The sequence below is a fragment of the Rhamphochromis longiceps genome, linkage group LG3 (assembly GCF_057381845.1).
Source record: "Rhamphochromis longiceps isolate RC_006_pf linkage group LG3, R_longiceps_female_GT1.1, whole genome shotgun sequence".
NCBI lineage: Eukaryota > Metazoa > Chordata > Actinopteri > Cichliformes > Cichlidae > Rhamphochromis > Rhamphochromis longiceps.
The window spans coordinates 37,164,643-37,187,354 of NC_140559.1; the positions used below are offsets into that span (position 1 = coordinate 37,164,643).

The following is a 22,712-nucleotide window of genomic DNA, read 5'->3' on the forward strand; positions in this document are numbered from 1 at the left end:
TTTTTTAGAAAAGTGCAAAGTAATTTCTTTGGAAAATGCAAATATCCACTTGGATGTCTTGTCATTTATGCAAACCCTCACTAGTGCTGCGGGAATGTTCAGACTAAACGAACTAGTACAGTGTGATATTAGAAGTACTCTGAAGAAACTACAGAGGAAGTAAGCCGATCGACAAGTCAGCAGGGATATACCAGTAACTAGCGTAATTTCTTTAATGTGGTAATGATGTGAGAATTTTTTACTAGACAATAGTGGAATGGATTATATTTGGATCTTCACTGGTAAGCCAAATTGTCTTCAACTAAATGTATTACTTATAAATAATCAGTTCCAGATATTTTGTACTTTTTCATCTTTAAAACAAAACCCAGACCAAATACCATAGCTATGTTGTGAAAACACACAATTAACAGACGTTAATCATATCCTGGCTTACACAGAGAAAATGAGGAAACACACATTGGACTTTGTATTAAATGTATTAGAAGCAGTGATGGGGAAGAGCTGACTTATGCTCATGCAGATCAGTCAGTCAACAAAAATAACAGTGAGATAAATAATGCTAAAAGACTTGCTCAGCAGAGATAATTAAGGAATATTTACTTCTTTAAATAATAGTTGATGTTCATTTCACCGTCTATATGATTTTTAGAATCACTGCATATGTTTACAGGAACTTTCTTCATGATGACAACTGCAGCATTTCCAGGTAGAGATTTTTTTTCTCCTCTTTTGAAAACAATCTTTTTTGTTTAAATGATAGTTACTCATTTTTATCATTACAAAACCTCCATTACTTAGCACTGAATCAAAACGCTATCCCGTCTTCAGTCAGTGTCAATTTGTGATTTGTGGAAAGGCAAAAGTAATTTGACTGCTTGCTTTAAATACCCAAAACAGGATGTATCCCTGGGTGCGTAACATACTGGAATTCTTCCTGACCTTTACGCTTAACATGCTCTGTTCCATGCTGCTCATTTACCATGTTACAATCCAACTGCTGGAATGTAGACCTAGAAATAGTGGATTGGTGCTCCAGTGATAACCAGTAGAGTGGAATTGAAAAATGTATGGTGCTGAAATCTGGATCAGAAATGTAAAAAAAAAAAAAGTGACCCTGATATAGATCCATATAATATAATCAATAATAATGGTATGGGGTCATCTCGCACATTTGCGGTGCACAAATAAATGAATGAATCTTGAGTAACCCCAAGCCCCCAGTGCAATCTATGAATTTTGACTAATTATGTCTGTTTTTCCCATTGAGGTCATCTTCTTCATAACCTGGCACTAAAGAAGACAGCTGTGCAGTCTTCAAATGGAGACAACATCGGACTTGCTTTCAAGGCCGTCGATGGCAATAGAGATGAGAACTATCAGAAATCGTCCTGCACACTTACTTTACCACAGTCTGATCCGTGGTGGAGGGTAGACCTGGCAAGAGTGTATACAATTGGTGCTGTTGCGATAACCAATATTGCAGGATTTGAAAACAGGTTGAATGGTGCAGAAATCTGGATTGGAAACTCGACAAACTTCAGTGACCCTGAGCGTGTGAGGTGAAACAGCGTGATACAGACTAACATTATAAATTTGCAGTCAGTTATAGTTCCATCAATTTCTTTTCTTGTTCATACACAGGTGTGCGGTCATCTCTCACATTCCCAGCGGACAGACGTTTTACTTTCCATGTAGCTCTATTGAGGGACGCTATGTCACTGTGTTCCTCCCAGGAAGCGGGAAGGTCCTAAATCTCTGCGAGGTTGAAGTGTACTACGGTAATCACATTTTTATTCTGAAGCTGATACAGAAGCCTGGTAGTTCACAGACTCCCCGGCTATGTTGACAGCCAAATGCGATCTTTAAAATCACCACACAGGGCACCTTCTAGAGAAACTGACTAATACTGGTTTTCCTCCAAGGATACCCATTACCCAATGTGGCACTCAAAGGAGAAGCTGCCCAGTCATCTACACTCTCCTTTGCCACTGCGTCCAAAGCCATCGATGGCAGACGGAACTCGTTCTCTAGCAATGGGTTCTGTAGCCACACGGCTGAAGACGAGACCAACCCCTGGTGGAGGGTGGACCTGCAGCGAAGCTTTACAATCACTGCTGTAAAAGTCACCAACAGAGGAGACTGCTGTGCTGAAAGACTGGATGGAGCTGAGATCAGAATAGGAAACTCACTGGAGAACAATGGAAACAGTAATCCCAGGTAATGATTAGAAGTTAGTTAATTTTAGAATAATAGAACAGCAATATGTTAAAGTTTACAAGATATATACTATGTGCAGCATGACAACTAACATACTGAGGGCTAATTTTAAACCCCTGCTAAAATTAACAGTCTCCAGTTTATGGTAGTTTCATTTTAATGACAGTGGACAAAATATCCATAAAAAACCTATTATATAAAAGTTACAAATTGTTTTGGTATTTGATCCCCTACAAACCAGTCAGATTTCTGGCTTTCATAGATTGACTCAGTTCCTATTAGGCACAAATCAGTTAATCAGTTACAGATGATCTTAGTTAAGTATAAAGCACACCTGTCCAGAAAATAAATTTCGTCCAGTCCAACCTTTCCACCACAATGGGCAAGAGCAAAGAGCTTTTAAAGGGACAAGACTGCAAAAGGCTGGAAAGAGCTACAGGAGCATCAGCAATAAGCTTGTCGAGAACACCAGACATACGGCCAAATCAACAAACTAGTAATTGTCCGAGCCAGTCTCCAGATAGAAAATCTGTGGAAGGAGCTGAGGCTTTGAGTTGATGTAAAACTAAACCTAAGAAACCTAAAAATCAACTCCTGACATGCTAAAGTTCCTCCTTAGCAGGAACTTGAGGAAAATTGAAAACACCCTGTTGTTTACGCTTCACTGCTGATCGCTTGTAGATGGCACAGTCTCGCTCTGCAAACCACCTAGTTGGGCTGGAGCTTGGCACTCTCATTGAAGCAGGACACTTTTTCACCTTTCACTCTTACTTTGTGTTCCAACATAGTTGTAGGTGATAAGGACAGCACATCCTACACCCTTGTTGTCTTCCTCAGTGTTAGTGTGGAGATCTTTTTACTTATTTGGGTAATCACTGTGATTCTGGAAATAACCCAAAGAACACATGTCAGGGAATGGAATGTCGCCATGGCAACAGATGAAGATACTGGATATCCTAAAGGCTGCTGGTACCAGCCTTGATGTGGGTTTGGAGGGTTTTGCTTGTTCACCTGGAGGTTTCTCAGACAGTTGTCACTCACTGCAGCAGCAGAGGATTTTAGTGTTTTAACGTCTGTTTCAGCTGATCTAAGCAGTTATCAGTATCATCACTGCCATTCGGGACCCCCTCGGTGCAGCAGATCTTGCTTTTGCAGTCTGTGTCAGCCACTTCCTCCTTCAATACCTTGCCTGAATTGATTCCCTAGATGTGCTCCTGTGTAACAGAATCCCAGCTGCTGCTGCTCTCCTCTCTCTGTGCAGTTAGTCTGTGTGGTGAGGGATGGGTCCATGCTCTCCTGGTTCTGTGGAGAATGCAGGGTCCTTCTTTTGCCTTATCCTCAAACTGAGGTGCTCACATTTCTCCTGAGAGGGTTTGCATCCGTCATGCGATGGAGCCACTGCAGCGGGGCATGATCCGAACAGAGGGTGATAACGAAGGGAGTGGATCACCTGCTGTATCGCGAGACACTCTTTCTCTTTTTCTGGCACAACTGGGCCGCTGGCCCAACTTATCTGCTGGGTCAAAACTGCCCCCAGCCCACTATTCCAGGTGCTGGTGTGCACAAAAGGGAGGGAAAAATTAGGCATTATTTTTTAATTAATTAATTAATTAGGCAAAATTAGCATTATACAGCAGTTGTTTTGTTTGCTCTCAATTTTGACAGCCCTATTAAAGATGAATATCAGTCTGTACATTCTCCAGATAGCTTTTCTTCGAATTCTTTAATCCTCACTCACTTTTGCAACTTTGTACTTTTGTGTTACTCGCAGCAACAACTCCATCTCATTGTTAGTTCCTTTAACAAACTCAGTGCTTTTCCTCAACATTTTGTCCATAATTAACCTGCATTACTGTAATCCGATTGTTTTTTTTTTTTTTTAAAGTAAGGAGTAAAGTAAGGGATTACTATTGCAAAAAAGGTAATTAGATTACTGTTGCTTTCCTGTAAGCACGCTGCGTTACTGCATTACTGCATTACTAAACCGTGATTTTGTTAGTGAGAGTATCTCACAACAATGATGTAAGCGCGTGTGATGTCCCTGGTATCAGCCTGCAGATCAACAATGGATGACATGGAGTGCAGGAGGGAGTACAACCATGTAGCATTTAAAGTGTAGAAGTACTGACCTTACTTTGAGTTCTAAACTGGTGAAAATAAAGTGACAGGACGTGTTGATTTTATTTATTTTCTGCTGTTATTTTACTTGCATTTATTTGAAAGAGTGAGTGTACACACTGTTATAGACAGTGTTGTTGTTAATGTATGTTTGGGGGCGTTGCACCCCTGAACCTTCAGAGGTTTTTCAGGGTTTTCCCTGCCGGAATGTTATGTGAGAAACAGTTTCCTGTATGTGTTTCCACTAGCTGTGGTTGTTTCTGAAAGCGATCAGTAAACGTCCTAAAATTGGCACTTGAGTTTCTGAACATTTTTATCCTGAGGTTATAACACACACTAAAAAATATTTTATATGCTAGAATATGCAGAAAATAGGTTTAGAGGTTAAACAAATTTCTTCAAGTCAAAGACAGTTGCATATAGTTGATTTTTTTCTTGATGGAATGTGCATAAAATCAAAAGATTAAAACTAACAAAACAAGTTTTTAAAAGAGACTTTTCACTTGATTCAATTTTATATGATGTATTATGCAGAAAAATAGAATTGGGCTGAAAGGTCTATTGCTTCATTATGTATTCAGGTTGTGCATCATGTTTTTAAAAAGTAACTAAGCAACTAAGTAATAAATAATAATAACTACGGGGCGATCGTGGCTCAAGAGTTGGCAGTTCGTCTTGTGATTGGAAGGTTGCCGATTCGAGCCCCGGCTCAGACAGTCTCGGTCGTTGTGTCCTTGGGCAAGACACTTCACCCACAGCCTACTGGTGTTGGCCAGAGGGGCCGATGGTGTGATATGGCAGCCTCGCTTCTGTCAGTCTCCTCCAGGGCAGCTGTGGCTACAACTGTAGCTTGCCTCCACCAGTGTGTGAATGTGAGAGTGACTGAATAGTGGAATTGTAAAGCGCTTTGAGGGTCTCGAAAAGCGCTATATAAATGCAATCCATTATTGCACAGCTGATTTAAATGGCTGAATTACCTCCTCAGCATGTCTGGAATTTCACCAGAGGCCTGGTAATGAACTAATCATTTGATTCAGGTGTGTTGACCCAGGGTTATAGCTAGATCCTGCAAGACACTGGCCCTCGAGGCCTGAAGTTGTCCACCCCTGCAGCAGAGCCTGTCTTTCATCAATATGAACTGCGGGTAGGTCCATGAAACTTAAGGGTGCACCAAGTGACAATCGGTTTCTTTCACTTGGTCAAAGGCTGAGCATAGGGTGTCATCACGAGACTGCTCTAATGGAAAATCTTCTACTGACCAAATCACCGGAGCCAGCGGTCCTCATACACTGCCCTGTCAGGTGTCCTGGTTGCCTGCACTCCTGCTTCAGTGTTTGTGCAGCCCTCTGTGGGTCGGGTGCCACCTTTAGGACCCGGGGAGGCAGATCAGAAAAAAAAGGTTAGTGGGCAACAGCTGCAACTGGAAAGCCTTCAAGAACACCTCGGTTTAGAGTTAGGGTTAGGGGATTGTCACTGATAACAGAGGAGGGGCAGAGCCACAGTGACCCTGAACAGCCTCTCCAACACCTGCGTCTGGTGTTTGGCCTGGTCCTGTAGTCTGTTTAATTGCTGTCTCTGTGCCAATGCCTGTTCCCTGTGCATAGCTGCCATCCCTGCTAGCATCTCCTGCCATCTCTGTTAGCATCTGCACGGGCAATTGCACCGGCTAGGGAGGAGGCGCAGGTTGCAGGTCCGACATGATGACACTGGTTTCTGCACGACTTTGTTATCGCAGTCACGACTCTGGACACTTTGGTGTGATTTTTAATGGTCTTTACAAAGAACAGAGAATTTGTCTTGCGCCATTGTACAGTCTATGGCTGGAAAGCTTACCAGCTTACCTCTCTTCAGGTCCCGGCATCACTGAAAAGAGTGAGAGAATCATCACAAACTGAGGTGCAGCTGCCCTGCCAAGCTCTCTGGCACTACACCTCAAGCCTGCTACTCCTCCTGTGTAATGGAGCCACAGACCACACCTCTGCCACAACAGCATTTAATCTATTATTAGACTCAATTGCCTTCTTTCAAACTGTAAAAGAGCACTAGCCAGCACTTTAATCATGGTTTCCAGCATAGAGCATAGAAACTGAACATTTAACAGTATTTCCTGAAATTCTTTTGGGGCTGATCAATTCCTAACAACGTTTAAATTTTCAGCAATTGATTACACAACAGTGGGAAGTAGATTTCATCACAGTAGATGTCTTTCTGAAACTGAAAGTGCTGTAACTAAATGTAAGTATATTTGACTCACTATTGTCTTATTTGACACCTTGTGCCAACACAGAGCAGCACTTATGCTACTTCAACAGAGGCCGATTATCTTGTTAATAACTTTACTTTTTCCACTCTGTGTGACCTTGGATACTGTAGCTCCTCTGAAAAAGAGAGCCTCAAATCACAGGGACTTGAACCCTGGTATAATTCTCAAATTGCGCACCTTAAAGAAGATAACTCGTAAGCTGGACAGGAGGCATTTACACACGCACACACACACACACACACACACACACACACACACACACACACACACACACACACACACACACACACACACACACACACACGCGCACACAAACACAAACAAACTAAGAAGATTGTTGATTTATGTATCTGTGTTTTTCCAATTTTTGTGTTCTAGGTGCTGAATGTTTGTTTTGGGATTTTTTTGTGTCTCACAGGTGCAACAGTTGGCAATACATAATGCATTTCTATTTGTTTCTATCCCCCAGCTCTATTTCTATCCTCTTTTTTCTCAAATTGCCTGTCTTGCCTTAGACATTGTCATACTGGTCTACAAATAATGTAATATCTGAAATAATACAAAAAGAAACAAATACATAAACAGATGTAAGATTCTCATGAACAAGAGGAACACATAGAAAATAGCATTACATTAGAATATTCAGTTACGTATAAATATGCTTCACTTTGGTGTTTTATTCAGTTTATCTTTCTTCTATTAGATTTTATTATTCTCACATTTAAATTTAATCCAGTTATATAGACATACTTCTGTTTCCTTTTTTGCTGTAAAATTCTGTTTTTGTCCATCACAGTTTTCTCAATACAGCTTCTTTGACTGAATCGTACATCATAAAGAGTAAGAGAAAAGAATAAAAATGATTTACTATTTACCAATATAAAATATAAATATATATAAAGCTCTGTTATAGCACCCTGTGTCATTTTAAACATAAAATGCTGGGTTTAATAGCTGGGGGGACTTCAATGTCTTTCAATCCCACCTTTTTCAACAGTTAAATAAAAAACAAAGAAACTTTTCTGTGGAGGGAGCTGAAGCTTTGAGTTGCCCAGCAGAAGCTAAGAAACTGCAAGGAGGGGTTTGAAAACCTATAAGAACTTATAAGAACCCAGTGTGTTCATTTTGGCCATCAAGAATGAAGAGAGAAGAAGATTATTTTCTAGTCCTTGAGTCATGTTATTTTAACATGAGGCCCATAATACTAACATAATGCTGCCCCCACACTCTCTGCTGTCAGGTGTGCTTCCATCTCACATATCAATGCTGGTAAAACCTACACATACCGGTGTGATGGAGGCAGCATGGAGGGTCGCTTTGTGAACGTGTTTCTTCCTGGACAGCAGAAGACTCTCACCCTGTGTGAAGTGGAGGTGTATGCTGCCCCAGCAGGTAGAGCTTTAAGTGACTGGATCTGATCTACTGAAACACATCTGCCTGATACTGATTCGTACTTGTTTGTTCTTTTTAACACTTTAGTGGAGCCGCTTTCAAACGTGGCCTTAAGCAAGCCAACAGTACAGTCATCGACTTCACATCCGTCTTCCAAAGCTGTTGATGGGTACAAAAATGGAAACATCTACGGTGCAGGCTTTACCCACACTTTAGAAGAAACAAATCCCTGGTGGAGAGTAGACTTGTTAGCCGTGTATAAAGTCAGTGCTGTCACCATCATCAACAGACAGGACTGTTGTTCTCAAAGGATTCTTGGGGCAGAGATTCGGATCGGGGACTCACTGGATCAAAATGGAAATCAAAACCCGAGGTGAGACATGATTTCTGACAGGAATATTTATTATTATTATTATTCATTTTTTCTCCCATTTAAACAACACATTGTTTGAATAGATATTAGCTTTTTTCCCTTTAGTAAGTAAAACTGACACATTTCTCTTTGATGTTTCTACAACTCCACCAGGTGTGGCATTATTGAATCATTGGCTGGTACACCAACATACACATTCCATTGTCATGAAATGGAAGGTCGCTACATCAATGTGATCATACCAGCACTTCTGAGAGCTCTGACGCTGTGTGAAGTGCAAGTGTTTGCTTCTCTGCCTGGTATAGCCCTTGTTTTCTAGTGGTATATGTGGAAGCTGCTTGTTTCTTTTTCTTTTTTATATGATTTCTCATATTTATTATTGTACAGTCAAGAAATTGAACTGACTTTCTAGCTTTCAATGTTCGTGTTTTTTTTTGGGGGGGGGGGGGGGATTCAGAGCTGATTGCAACATTACAATTTAACCTGTTAAACTAAAATAAAAACAAACAGTCATGGATGAAACAAACAGAAACCTAACAAACTTCTCTCCAGCACCAGAAGCTGTTACTCCTTCACCCACTCCTCCCACCCCTCCTCCACCTGTGAGCCTGCAGTTTGGTGGCAGGAACGTGACGGTGGTGGGAGAGAGGCTCTGCTGGTCCGATGCTCTGATGTACTGTAGACGTTATTACTGGGACCTGCTCAGCCTTCACAGCCAACAGGAGCAAAGCGAGTTGGAGCAGCTGCTGGGCCTCGTTCCTTTCTCTCTCACAGACCACGTCTGGCTGGGACTGCGCAGGTACTGATACAGAAGATACTTCTAACAACTCAATGAATGAACAGGGAGGACACAGAGTCATCCAGTATTCAAAAGGTCATAGTTCAAGTTTTCTTGTGCAAGTTAAGAACGTGTGTGTGCGTGTTAATGAGATCAGAATAACATTTAGACAGGAGAAGTGGAGTCGAATGGTAACAAAGAGAGTGACGATTGTCAGTACTGAGTAGGACTGGGTGATATGACCCAAAATTCATATCTCGATATTTTTTTAGCTGGATGGCGATATAAGATATATATGTCGATATTTTTTTAGCTGGATGGCGATATAAGATATATATGTCGATATTTTTTAAAGCCATAAAGTAAGAACAAGAAGAGTTCTTAGTCAAAGCTGTGTCCCAGATGTCACACAGGCACTTTTATTAACATACAGCATATATGGAAATGAAAAAAACTACTCAAAAGTAAATTATGAGCATTTATTAAATAATAATGCTCCATAAATAAAAGAAAACAATGTTGTTTTTGTGCATAACAAAAAGCTCACAATTGTGCAGTCAAAATGTAAACTAAAAGACGCTGAGCACAATAACAAAGACAGATTTCACAGCTGCTCTGTTCCCAACTTGTACTGCGTCACTGACAGCCTGGAGTTTGAAATCCGCTTCATAACCATGTCTCTTAACAGCTGCCATTTATGGTCCTTTTACACACACAATACGGTAATATTACGTTGAAGCACAGTACGTATCACTCCGCGAGGCTCCTCGGTAGCCGTAATGCTCCGACAATCCATCAAGCAGTGCAGCTCCGTAGCTTACCAAAGTCATACCAAAACATTTTTTGACAGATTGCTGAGCGCTGTGTTCCACATAAAACCAGTTCGCAGTCATCAAGCACAACCAGAATTCATACATAAGGCGCGCTGTCAACTTTTGACATAATGAACAGATTTTAGGCTGTGCAGCCCCTGTGGACTGCATGGTGTTAGCGTGGTTAGCTTTTTAACACGTTGATGCTGTCCAGCCCCACACACGGGGTAATGCGCAGTAACTCGTTAACGGAAATTTGCCGTGTCCATCTTGTCGCTGCCTGCAGGTGAAGCGATGGGGAAGGAGGGGGAGTTGTCTTCAGTGAAGGAGAGGCGAGGTCAAGTAACGTTGCGTAAAGACAAAAGTGGACGAAAGAGAGGCAAACTTGTGGCTCCACAACTATAACTATAACGTAACATAGACTATATCGATATAAAGGATATTGTCACATCTTATATCTCGTATAAAAATATATCGATATTTAAAAAAAAAACAACTTTATATATCGCCCAGCACTAGTACTGAGGTATAATACAAACAGAAGACAACTTTACATCAAGGATAGTTGCAAGCACCAAGGAATCCACTGGTAAATGGAAGTATGAAGAGGCCGCTAGGACAGCTGCAACCATGCAAAACATTCAGACAGTAAGGTAAGTCATGAGAAGTCTGCTGAATGGGAAGATCAAGATTCAGGCAATCAACTCGTGTGCTTTGAGGGTCTTCAAATACCCTGCTGGGATAATAAGCAGGCCAAAAGAAGAGGTAAAACCTACTTACATCAAGACAAAGAGCTCTTTACCAGGCATTAAGTGTTCATCTTAGTCCAGCACCCTGAGACGCCGAGGACTAGTGAGTGTCAGAACCACTGTCCAGGATGAGACAACAAACATCCATGAGTAAATCAGGAAGATGTCCACAACTGATCATGTAAGGCAGGGGTCCCCAATCCCAGTCCATGAGGGCCGGTGTCCCTGCAGGTTTCAGATCTCACCCAGGGTCAACACACCTGAATCACATGATTAGTTCATTACCAGGTGTTATATTTCCACTGTAGTGTCAGTACACTATTAGAGCTTATGCCGAGTCAGACTGCACACACAATAGTTTGTTTACAAGTTGACTTCTTCTTTATTGGGATTGGCGATGGCTTGCATAGCACACAATAATTCTTGGTTCATACATAACATCTCCTCCCCACTAAGCTATGCGACCGTGGCACCACCCGCAGAAACATTTCCCATAACCAAAGTAGTACCCTTTTTTTTTATTATTACCACATTCATGAAAACTGGAACTAATGTTGCTTTCTGTATGAATTTCCTTTTAGTTGAGAATAATGTCTCTGAACGCCAACATTCTCACTGAACTACTTAATACGCTCACCCATCACGATAACGAGCGGGTGGCTTAGTGACTCTCACTGGGTAACGTCTTACAGACTCTGTAACCTGTGTACAGTCAGTCGGTGATGATTCAAGAGACTGGGGTGTTTCTGGAGGTACGGTGGTCCCCATAACTTGTTCAACAGTCTCTTCCTGCAGAGTTGTACAAGGGTGAAGCATCCTTGGGCTCCAACGTTCACCTTGTATGACACTGGCCCAGTCTTCTCCAGTACGACACCGTGCGTCCACTTGTCCTCTCCCTTCCTATAATCGCGCACCAAGACAGGCTCGCCAACAGTGAACCGTCTGTCCCTGGAGTGTTGCTGTCGGCATTGTTGTTGCGCATCTTGTGACCGACGCACGGCTCCGGCCACACTGGGCTTCAAACAATCCAGTCGAGAGCGCAGCTTGCGTCCAATGAACAATATAGCTGGCGTTTCTCTAGTTGTTGCATGGGGAGTGTTGCGATATGTCAAGAGGAACGTGTCAAGGCGTTGTTGCACAGGTGCTGTACCCCTGGAAGCTTTCAGTGCATGTTTGAATGTCTGCACAAAACGCTCAGCCAAACCATTAGTGGCAGGATGGTACGGCGCGGAGCGGATGTGTTTGACTCCATTAGCTTTCAGGAACACCCTGAATTCCTCAGAACAGAACTGCGGTCCGTTATCACTCACCAGGACGTGGGGAATGCCGTGGCGACTAAAGAGACCCCGTAGCACTTGTATGGTTTTACCAGCTGTGGTGCTATCCATAATATGCACTTCAGGCCACTTGGAATGTGCATCTACCACCACCAGGTACATGTGACTTTCAAATGGACCCGCAAAATCCACATGGATCCGTTCCCACGGACAGGAAGGCCACAGCCAAGGGTGTAAAGGTGCTAACCCAGGCTCTTTTTGCACACGCTGACAAGAGTGGCAGGCTTTAGCTTGAAGCTCAATTTGAGAATCAATGCCAGGCCACCAAACATAGCTGCGAGCTAAGCTCTTCATCCTCACCATCCCTGGATGTGGAGTGTGGAGCTCTTTCAGGACATGAGAGCGCAGCTTAGGTGGCACAACCACCCTCACGCCCCACATAAGGCATCCCTGCTGTATTGTGAGTTCATGTCTGCGCAGCAGATAGGGTGACAGCTCTTGATCTGTGTCCTTTGGTGCTGGAAAACATCCAGTTGTTACCATTTCCAGCACACGAGACAAAGTGACATCAGACAAAGTGTCACGTCTGATCTCGGCGACACTGACTGGTAATGTGTCCAGCTGAGATGCGTAGAATACCTCAACCACTCCCTGTTTCTCTTTCTGTGCAAGGGGCAGAGGTAAACGTGACAGACCGTCAGCATTGGCGTGATGTGCCCCCTTCCGATACTGTAAGGTGTAATTATGTGCTGACAGAAGGAGCGCCCAACGCTGCATTCGCGCAGCTGCCATTGATGGTGTACCTTTTACTGGACTCAGAATTGAGGTCAGTGGGCGATGATCAGTGAGCAAGGTGAACTTGTTACCATGGAGATACTGGTGAAACTTGCGCACTCCAAAAACAATTGCCAACGCCTCCCTCTCGATCTGAGCATAGTTTTGTTCTGCTTTGCTGAGGGTTCGTGAAGCATGAGCAATTGGCCGTTCTTGGCCATCAGGCATGACATGTGAGAGCACGGCTCCAACGCCATATGGTGAAGCATCACATGCCAAACGGAGAGGCAGTTCAGGATTGTAGTGGGTGAGTATTTTTGGTGAGGCCAGACGTTCTTTAGCTTTCTGGAAAGCTGACTCGCAGGCTGATGTCCACTGCCATTTCTTCTCTTTAATGAGTAGCTCATTCAGCGGCTTCAGGACTGTAGCTAAATCAGGTATGAAACGTCCATAATAGTTGAGCATTCCCAGAAAAGAACGTAACTGGCTGACATCAGCTGGTGCTGGAGCTTCCATAACGGCACGCACCTTTTCTGGTGATTTGTGTAACCCTGCCGCATCAATTATGTGGCCCAGGTATTCCACTGATTCTTGGAAAAACAGGCACTTCTCCTGTTTGAGACGCAGGCCATAGTCCTCCAGCCTGCCCAAAACTGCCTTAAGGGTTCTCAGGTGTGTCTGTTTATCTGGACCACTGACGAGGATGTCATCCAGATAACAATGGGTGTATGGTAGGCCGAGAAGCACTTGATCCATAGCCTTCTGAAACAATGCAGGTGAGGACGCCACTCCAAAAGGCAAGCAATTGAAACGGAGCAGCCCTTTTTGTGTCGAAATAGTCAACAGCTTCTTAGACTCCTCTTCTACCTCCATCTGTAGGTAAGCATTTGCTAAGTCTAGCTTACTGAAATGCTGACCTCCTGCTAGAGAGCAAACAGATCCTCAATGCGTGGAAGTGGGTACTTATCCACACAGAGCTGCGAATTAAGAGTGACCTTGAAATCATCACAGAGTCTCACTGAGCCATCCTTCTTGTTGACAGGGACCACGGGCGTAGCCCAATCACTATGCTCCACTGGTGTGATCACCCCAAGCTCAGTCAGGCGTTTCAGTTCTGCCTCCACCCGAGGGCGGAGAGCATAAGGCACGTTACGTGATGGACAGAATTTGGGGACACTATCAGGCCTAAGAGTCAATCTGGCTTTAATTCCTTTCATTGTGCCCAGCTCCTTAGAGAAAACGGCTGAGTGTTTCTTTAGCACTGCCTCCAGATTGTCATATCCGCTTTGCTCTCTGGCATGGACCATCTTTAAGTCTTTCCAGTTCAGCTTAATCACTCTCAGCCACTCCCTACCAAACAGTGGTGGAGCATCCACCTTTACCACGTACAAGGGTAGAGTTGCACGCTGCTTATTCAGTTCAACTTGCACCTTGATGACCCCTTCTGGTGCCAGCGGCTCCCCAGTGTACGTTTTCAGCATGATGTCAGTGGGTTGCAGCGGCAACTGACATACTTTTATATTGTTCCCATGGAATCAAAGACACAGCAGCCCCTGTATCCATCTCCATCTCCATTTTCTTCCCGTTAACTACAGGCATTAGGGAGATACGTGAATATTTCTCTTTTTGTGACAAAGAATACAGCTCCAACTCACTATCAGTGTCGGGTCTGGTTCCTTCACTTTCACTCTCCTCTGCAGCAACATGATGAATTCTCCTCTTTTTGTCCTTTGCTCTGTTTTTAACTGCATTGCCTTTCAGCTCAGGTTTCCCCTCTTTCTCTTTCCTGTTCCAATCTTGGCTGCTTCTGGCTCTACCTTTACACATGCGTTTCGTGTGGCCCTTCCTTCCACACTGGTGACAGTCACGGTCTTTGTACCAGCAGTCATCATCAGTATGATTAATTTTCCTGCAGCGGCGGCATTTATCACCTTTTTGTGACAGCACCGCATTCAGTTTAAGGGAACCACTCAACTGCTGCACTTCACGTGTTGCTGTCTCTGCCGACACAGCATAATCAACTGCTTTGCGAAACGTGAGATCCTTTTCAGTCAAAAGACGCTTCTGCACAGTTTCACACTTTAATCCACACACAAATCTGTCTCATAGAGCATCTTCCAGATACGCACCAAACTCGCAATGTTCTGACAGTCTTTTCAGCACCGCCACATACTGTGCGACCGTTTCTTCTTCCCCCTGATTCCTCTTGTGGATCCAGAACCTTTCAGCTATTACCAGCGGTTTGGGAGCAAAATGAGCTTGCAAAACACCCACAATATTGTTATACTGCATTGTCCCAGGCTTGCTTGGAGCTACTAGATTACGCAGCAGACCGTACGTCTTGGGACCCATCACACTCAACAGCACCGGGACCCGTTTCTCAGGCTGAATGTCATTAGCAAGGATGTAATGCTCAAAACGTTCAATATACGTCGCCCATTGCTCACCAGCATCATCAAAGGGGTCCATCTGCCCAATCATTCCAGCCATGATGTATCCGCTGTCCACAGCCAACACTGTCGTTTCTGACTCGTCGGCGAAAAAGCAGCTAGCAGCTAGCTCCGATGCTAATTCACCACGCGATCGTCCGTTTTCCGTCCAAACTCGGCCATGCAGTCAGTTCATGCTCAGTAGACGGCCAAGTCTTCCAGACGTCAAAACTCGTCGCCAATTTATGTTATATTTCCACTGTAGTGTCAGTATGTAGCCGCTAAGACTGGTGGACCTAAATCTTCACCACCACGTCTGTATACATACAAGCAGAAAGGGGAGCGAGCGGGTCAGCGCTCAGGGCACAGAAACTAAGCTGGCTTCAAACACCATTTATTTCCATAAAAAAAACACAGCCAGAGTCACAAATACAAGATAAAATTCCCCGTATACAATAAAAATAGTGTTGCAACCCGCTAAAAACCCTGCCGGCAGAAATAACTATACACTATTAAAACAAGGCTAAAACATGTTTTCCATATGCTAAAATTACCCTCCCATAGTCCCATAATCCCACAGTCCAGCCACACATGGGCGAATGGTCCTTATATGAAAGAGACAGGAGAGGAACTTCTCTTCCGGTATGGTAAAACTCGTCAGCAGCAGACCAGGGAGGAGACTCCTATCGCAGACCTGTCTCCTCCTGACAGCGCGTCGCCGCACAGTCCCGCCCCGCTCCACACCTGAACACGGCCTCCCTCGTCTCACCGTCAGATGCAGGCAGAAGGGCATCCCTGCCCTGTTGTGCATTGCAGCCATCGCCACCCACTGTTGCTGTTCCTGCGTTGGGAGTGGATCGCCGAACGACTCACGGCACCCCACAGTCAGGCAGCAGTTCCTTCCACACACGTGCGGGCTTGCACGCGTTCCTTTTTCTCCTGCTCACCTTTCGTGCGACACTCCTCTTTTTGTCTCTGCGCTCACTATCCCCTTTAACAGGTCAACCTGGCGGCTGATAGGCCACCTTGGGGAACGCCCCCACCTCACAGGTGCCTACAATTGTCTGTTTAGTCCACAGTGGATTAAAGGAACATGGTACAACATTAACACACATAATATAAATATGAGGATAAAACCATGCCGTATAAATATCAATAAACAAACATGCAATATAAATATCACAATAAAATCATGCAAATAAAATCAACACTATGTACCAATACACAGATTGATAAAACATAAAAACACAAATTTCCACTGTGTGACAAGTACACTATTAGTGTCATGGTTGCAGTGTTGGGAAGGTTACTTTTAAAATGTATTCCATTACAGAATACAGAACACATGCCCCAAAATGTATTCTGTAACGTATTCCGTTACGTTACTCAATGACAGTAACGTATTCTGAATACTTTGGAATACTTAATATATTGTGGCGAGTTCAGACAAGGAGGAGACGGAGGTATCGTTTGGTCTTGCTTCCCGTGAGCTAGCCAGGGAGCACAGCCGTTTATTACATTTGCAGAAGAACACACTGCCGCTAGCTAACTGCTCAGCGCGGCAACCACAACACACATAGGGCGCCCTCTGACCCCGGAAGGACACACCGTCGCAGCGAGAGGGCGTCACCCGTCACCATGGTAACATACACAAAACATAACTGTACAAACAGAACCCCGAACAGCCCTGACCCGCTACAATATTATCATGCTTTTTATAACAACGTGAATGTACTATTGCTGTGTGATTTATTACTATTACTGAAGGTCCGCGACTCCGAACTGTAGTAAAGGGACCTCTGACTAATACGGCGGGGTCCCTGTCGGCTGGTAGCCGAAAAATAGCTCTACTTTGTTGTGTGGGTCAACTTTTCTTGCGAGAGACAGAGAGAGGCGTTGAAAGACTGCTCCAACGGAACTTAATGTTTTCGGAGGAAAACACGAACACAGCGTACAGTCGAGTCTTAATAGCGTACTTACAACTGGGCTCATCAGGCTCTCTTCTTGGCTGCAGTGGTTATTATTATATTTACATGCTTCCAGCTCCCGTTTTTGCTCGATGACTGCTCCTACCTTTCCACTCCCCTTTTTCTCCCTCCTCGCGCTCACAGACACATAATGTGTATGGCAGTCCATTCTCCCTGCAACACGGACTACACTGCCCATGAGGCTACATTCTTTAGAGCTATGCTTGTAGCATTCTGCCTGTTAGCTTAGCACAACAACAACAACAACGAAAAGGCGCTCTCTCACCCAGGAAACACACAGTCGCAGAGAGAGAGAGAGAGCGTCGCCCTGTAACCATGGCAACCGTAATGCTGCCGCCTGGAACAAAAGAATGTAGCTGTCAAACAAAACCCAAACAGTCCTGACCCGCGACAATATGAAACAGGAAAGTACCCCAGTGTAATCCATTTATTTCAACAAAGTAACTGTATTCTGAATACCACCTTTTTAAACGGTAACTGTAACGGAATACAGTTACTCATATTTTGTATTTTAAATACGTAACGGCGGTACATGTATTCCGTTACTCCCCAACACTGCATGGTTGGCTGTGTGGCAGGCAAGCAGAAGTGGTGGACCCAAAATTGCAGGACTCTTGGAGATGGGAATAAACTGAAAACGCAGCTTTATTGCTGGAAGAATGATTCACGAAATACAACTTACAAAAACAAAACTCTAAACCGAGGTGCTGGAGGACAGGACATTACAAACACACAGCAAGTTGAGGGTACGAAGCGACACTGACACAGAGAAACACAGGGCTTAAATACACAGATGGCAGTAATCAAGGGATGAGAGACAGGAGGGGAACACACCTGGCAGAAATCACAGCTGACGAGACAGGGGAAACGTAAACTGAGCACACTCACATACGACACAGACCTTCACAATAAAACAGGAAACTCAGACACATGGAACCAGACAAGACATTGAACTAAACAGACAGATTCACAAACAGACGGGGTGACACCATAGACAGACAGATACAGACGCAGACTCAGAGGCAGACCGAATATAACACGTAGAACTCAAACAATAATAATAATCATGATAATAAATTGGAAAATGATAATAATAAACTTAAAGCGCTGGGTCACCGACCCAGGACCATGACAGTACCCCCCCCTCAAGGGCTGGCCCCCGACAGCCCCAAAAGACAAACAGACCACCAAGCCAGGGTGGGCGGCGGGAGGCACAGGACGGAAGGCCCAGAACAGAACAAAAGAAGAGCCCCCCCAGAAAACCAAAAAAAATGTCCAAAGACCACACAGGGGATCAGAGTCCAAAACGTAGGTCAGGAGGTCGGCCTGGGGACTGATAGGTCAGAAGGCCAGCACAGTTCATTTCGGGAGGCCGACCGTGCGAAAGGCAGCAGCAGCGGGGCAGGTTCGGAGGCCGGCCGTGCGGACGGCAACGGCGGTGACGGGCAAACAGTTCTGGGGGCCGACCGTGCGGACGGCAACGGCGGAGGCGTAGAAACAGTTCTCGGGGCCGACCGTGCGCATGGCAGCGGTGGCAACAGAGCAAGTCTGGGGGCCGACCGTGCGCATGGCAGCGGTGGCAACAGAGCAAGTCCGGGGGCCGACCGTGCGCATGGCAACGGTGGCGAAAGAGCAAGTCTGGGGGCTGACCGTGCGCATGGCAGCGGTGGCAACAGAGCAAGTCCGGGGGCCGGCCACGCGGAGGGCAGTGGCGGCGTTCAGGAGGTCGTCCACAGCGGCGACAATGCCCAACTAGAGGCCAGGAAAGCGGCCGGCAGAGACGAGGTGGAACAGGACGAGCTGGAACTGATGATGGTGTGACAACCGCAGGACCAGACGAGGCAGGACCAGACGAGGCAGGACCAGACGCTGAACCCGGACCTGGCGTGGAAGAAGCCACTACGGCTGGACCAGGCGAGGCTGAAACCGGAGCTGGACCAGGCGAGGGTGAAACCGGAGCTGGACCAGGCGAGGGTGAAGCAGAAGCTGGACCAGGCGAGGGTGAAGCAGAAGCTGGACCAGGCGACGGCGTGGGTGAAGCAGAAGCTGGACCAAGCGACGGCGTGGGTGGTGAAGCTGAAGCTGGACCAGGTGACGGCGTGGGTGAAGCTGAAGCTGGACCAGGCGACGGCGTGGGTGAAGACACAGAGGCTGCAGCTGGCGAGGATGAAGACACAGAGGCTTCAGCTGGTGAGGATGTAGACACAGAGGCTGCAGCTGGCGGCGGCGTGGAAGCCGGAGACGGAGGCGCTGCAGCAGGCGGCAGCGTGGACGAAACTGTGGATCCAGCTGCTGCTGCAGGTGTGGATGAGGCTGCTGGTGGAGCAGCTGGTGGCTGGACGGGCTCCTCAGGCCCCCCAGCTGACGAGGAAGGTTGCTGGACGGGCTCCTCGGGCCCCCCAGCTGGCGAAGCAGGAGGCTGGACGGGCTCCTCGGGCCCTCCAGCTGGCGAAGCAGGAGGCTGGACGGGCTCCTCGGGCCCTCCAGCGAAAACAGTCTCAGGACCAGTGGGCACAGGGGCCCCTGGAACACACAGGACAAAACCAGCAGGCGCAGGGACCTCTGGCAGGGACAGAACAGAACCAGCAGGCACACGGGCCTCTGGCAGGGACAGATCGGAACCAGCAGGTACACGGGCCTCTGGCAGGCACAGAACGGAACCAGCAGGCACACGGGCCTCTGGCAGGCACAGAACGGAACCAGCAGGCACACGGGCCTCTGGCAGGCACAGAACACGGGCCTCTGGCAGGCACAGAACGGAACCAGCAGGCGCACGGGCCTCTGGCAGGCACAGAACACGGGCCTCTGGCAGGCACAGAACGGAACCAGCAGGCGCACGGGCCTCTGGCAGGGACAGATCGGAACCAGCAGGCGCACGGGCCTCTGGCAGAGACAGATCAGAACCAGTAGGCGCACGGGCCTCTGGCAGTAACAGAACAGGACCAGCAGGCCCACGGGCCTCTGGCAGGAGCAAAACAGAACCAGCAGGCACGCGGGCCTCTGGCAGGGACGAAACAGGTTGCGCTGGCTTCTTTATGTCCAGGGGTCCAGAGTTAACTGAATGCTGATATTTAACCTCTGGGGAGGCCCCGGAGAGAGTAAAAGTCTCAAATTTAGCCAGGTCTTGAGGAGCAACGAAAGTCTGTGTGGGGGCATCCTCCTCCTGAAAACGAGTGGGTGGAGATGGTGGCTGAATAGACGGTGGAGCTGGCAGCTGAGGTGCAGGCCGTGCTAAAGGCTGAGGCGCTGGAAATACAAGATAGTGCACTGAGGTCGACTGAGCTGCGACTGACTGGAGAACAGGAGGAGACTGAGCTGCAGAGGACTGAACTGGGGACCGCTGGGCAGCTAAGTGAGCTTCTGGCTGGGCAGCTAAGCAAACTGAGGGCTGCTGGACTGCGAATTGTGATGACTGCTGGGCAGCTGACTGCACTACCTCAGTGGAGTTTTTAAAAGACTCGGGAAATGCTGGCTCTTCAGCCTCTAGCGGTCCAGAGTCTGCTGAGGGAGGACACGCAGACTCTGGGGAGGCCCTGGAGATTGTGTCAATATCTACAACATTACCACTTGAAGTCTTTAAATGAGTGTCAGTAGCCCAAGAAACGAAACATTCGGGCGCACACTGAACAGTCTCTTGAGGTGGCAGTTCAGAGAATAAAACAGTCTTAATGTTCTCAGAGCTGAGGTTAATTGTCTCCGGGGTGGAAGCCGCAGCTTTAGCTGATACGGGGTTAACAGGGTCAGATGGAGCAGAAGAAACATAATCCTTTTTATTGACATTCCCAGAAGGAGTGTGGGAAAAACTGTCGTGGTTACTCACAGCTGCTGATTGCTCTGGGAAGGGGCTGGAGTGCGGCTGTAGCGAGGACTGGTAATGGCGCCGGTGCCGTTTCCTCCTGGAAGTGGGAGTGGAAACTGCAGAGGAGAATGGCGATGGCGGAGAGGCCGACTCCTCATCCTGCGCCCACATGGCCGCAAGGAAAGAGGCTGGCGAGCGACAGTCGGAGCAGACCGGAGTCGGTAGTTCGCTCGGTGGCAGCGGCAAGGGGTTGATATCCTGCCGCGGCGATCGCTGTGGTGTCGCAGAAGGCTCCGTGTTCGGCCGCTGCTGTGTTGCAGGAAGCTTACGCTGCTTCGCAGCGCGCTCCGTCAGTTGCTGCTGTTGCTGCGGAGGCCTCGGAGTGGAGTACTGCGAACGAGCAAAGGCCGCTAGCTCCTGAGCCTGAAGAACCTCCTGGGCTTCGTGCATCTCGTCAATTAAGCTCATGAATCCCTTGAGTTGGCAGAGATGTGGATTCCCCTCGAGGATTGTTCCAATAGCGTTTAATCCGATCGCCATCGCCTTAGTATCCTTTGTGTGGGAAATCCGCTCCATTAGGGCCATGACGTGGGCGAGATCGCGCTCCCGGGATGAGTCCGCTGGGTCCATGTACTGGTCGCGTCGTTCTGTCATGGTTGGCTGTGTGGACAGACCACTGTACAGTATGCATATAGTATGTTGTGATAGAAGTAGCTATACCTAGTGATACCTGGAAGAAGGATCATGGGAAGCTTGAGAAGTACCAAGGACTGAGAGTGAAGCTAGAGAAGATTTGAAGGGTAAAGACAACAGTGGTCCTCATGGTAACTCAGTTCTTGATGGACCAGCATTGGGGTCGTAGTGAATAGTGATGATGCTGAACTGGGTAAGAGGAAGAAAATGAATGAAGGCTTGGAGTGATTTGGGGTTTTTGTTTATCCCATCATAAAGACCACATAGCTTGAAAATGTGAAAAAGCAGTTAAAATCCATAGGCTACATAAATGGCAGTATTTTGATTCACTATGTCCAACAGATCCTTGAATAGAGATGACTGGTTCTGGATGTCCGGACACTCCATGAATTTCTTCAACTGGCCACAAGATTTTGTCCCTTACTATTACTCCAGCATGTGTGGAGCCATGAGCAATGGAGAGCACTTCATGTGGCAGGACCTGCACTGTGGGGAACACGTCAACTTCATCTGCCAATCAGGTCGGGCTGAGATGACGCTAATGCATGTGTGCACTGTTGTTCCTCAGAAAGTTTTGTGCTTCTGAGGACTGATTACTCTACCTTCTGTTCATTTAGGTGCTGGGGACAATGTGCAAAGAGTGGATTTCTACAGCACCAAGAATGTCACAACTGTAAAGTAAAGTTCCCTGGGTGGGACGCCAGGTGGGCATATATACAGTGGGGCAAAAAAGTATTTAGTCAGCCACCGATTGTGCAAGTTCCCCCACTTAAAATGATGACAGAGGTCAGTAATTTGCACCAGAGGTACACTTCAACTGTGAGAGACAGAATGTGAAAAAAAAATCCATGAATTCACATGGTAGGATTTGTAAAGAATTTATTCGTAAGTCAGGGTGGAAAATAAGTATTTGGTCACCTCAAACAAGGAAAATCTCTGGCTCTCACAGACCTGCAACGTCTTCTGTAAGACGCTTTTCTGTCCCCCACTCGTTACCTGTATGAATGGCACCTGTTTGAACTCATCATCTGTATAAAAGACACCTGT

General features: G+C 46.4%; 1 protein-coding gene across 1 annotated transcript; it reads left to right on the plus strand.

Moving 5' to 3' along the window:
* The first annotated feature begins 256 nt into the window (after positions 1 to 256).
* On the plus strand, positions 257 to 22,347 carry LOC146674451 (uncharacterized). The gene is made up of 10 exons (XM_085401065.1): positions 257 to 281; positions 1,271 to 1,562; positions 1,645 to 1,781; positions 1,926 to 2,220; positions 7,842 to 7,993; positions 8,081 to 8,366; positions 8,520 to 8,665; positions 8,919 to 9,165; positions 22,008 to 22,186; positions 22,283 to 22,347. Exons 1-10 carry the CDS (start codon positions 257 to 259, stop codon positions 22,345 to 22,347), a joined length of 1,824 nt encoding a protein of 607 aa, XP_085257191.1.
* Positions 22,348 to 22,712: the final 365 nt, after the last annotated feature.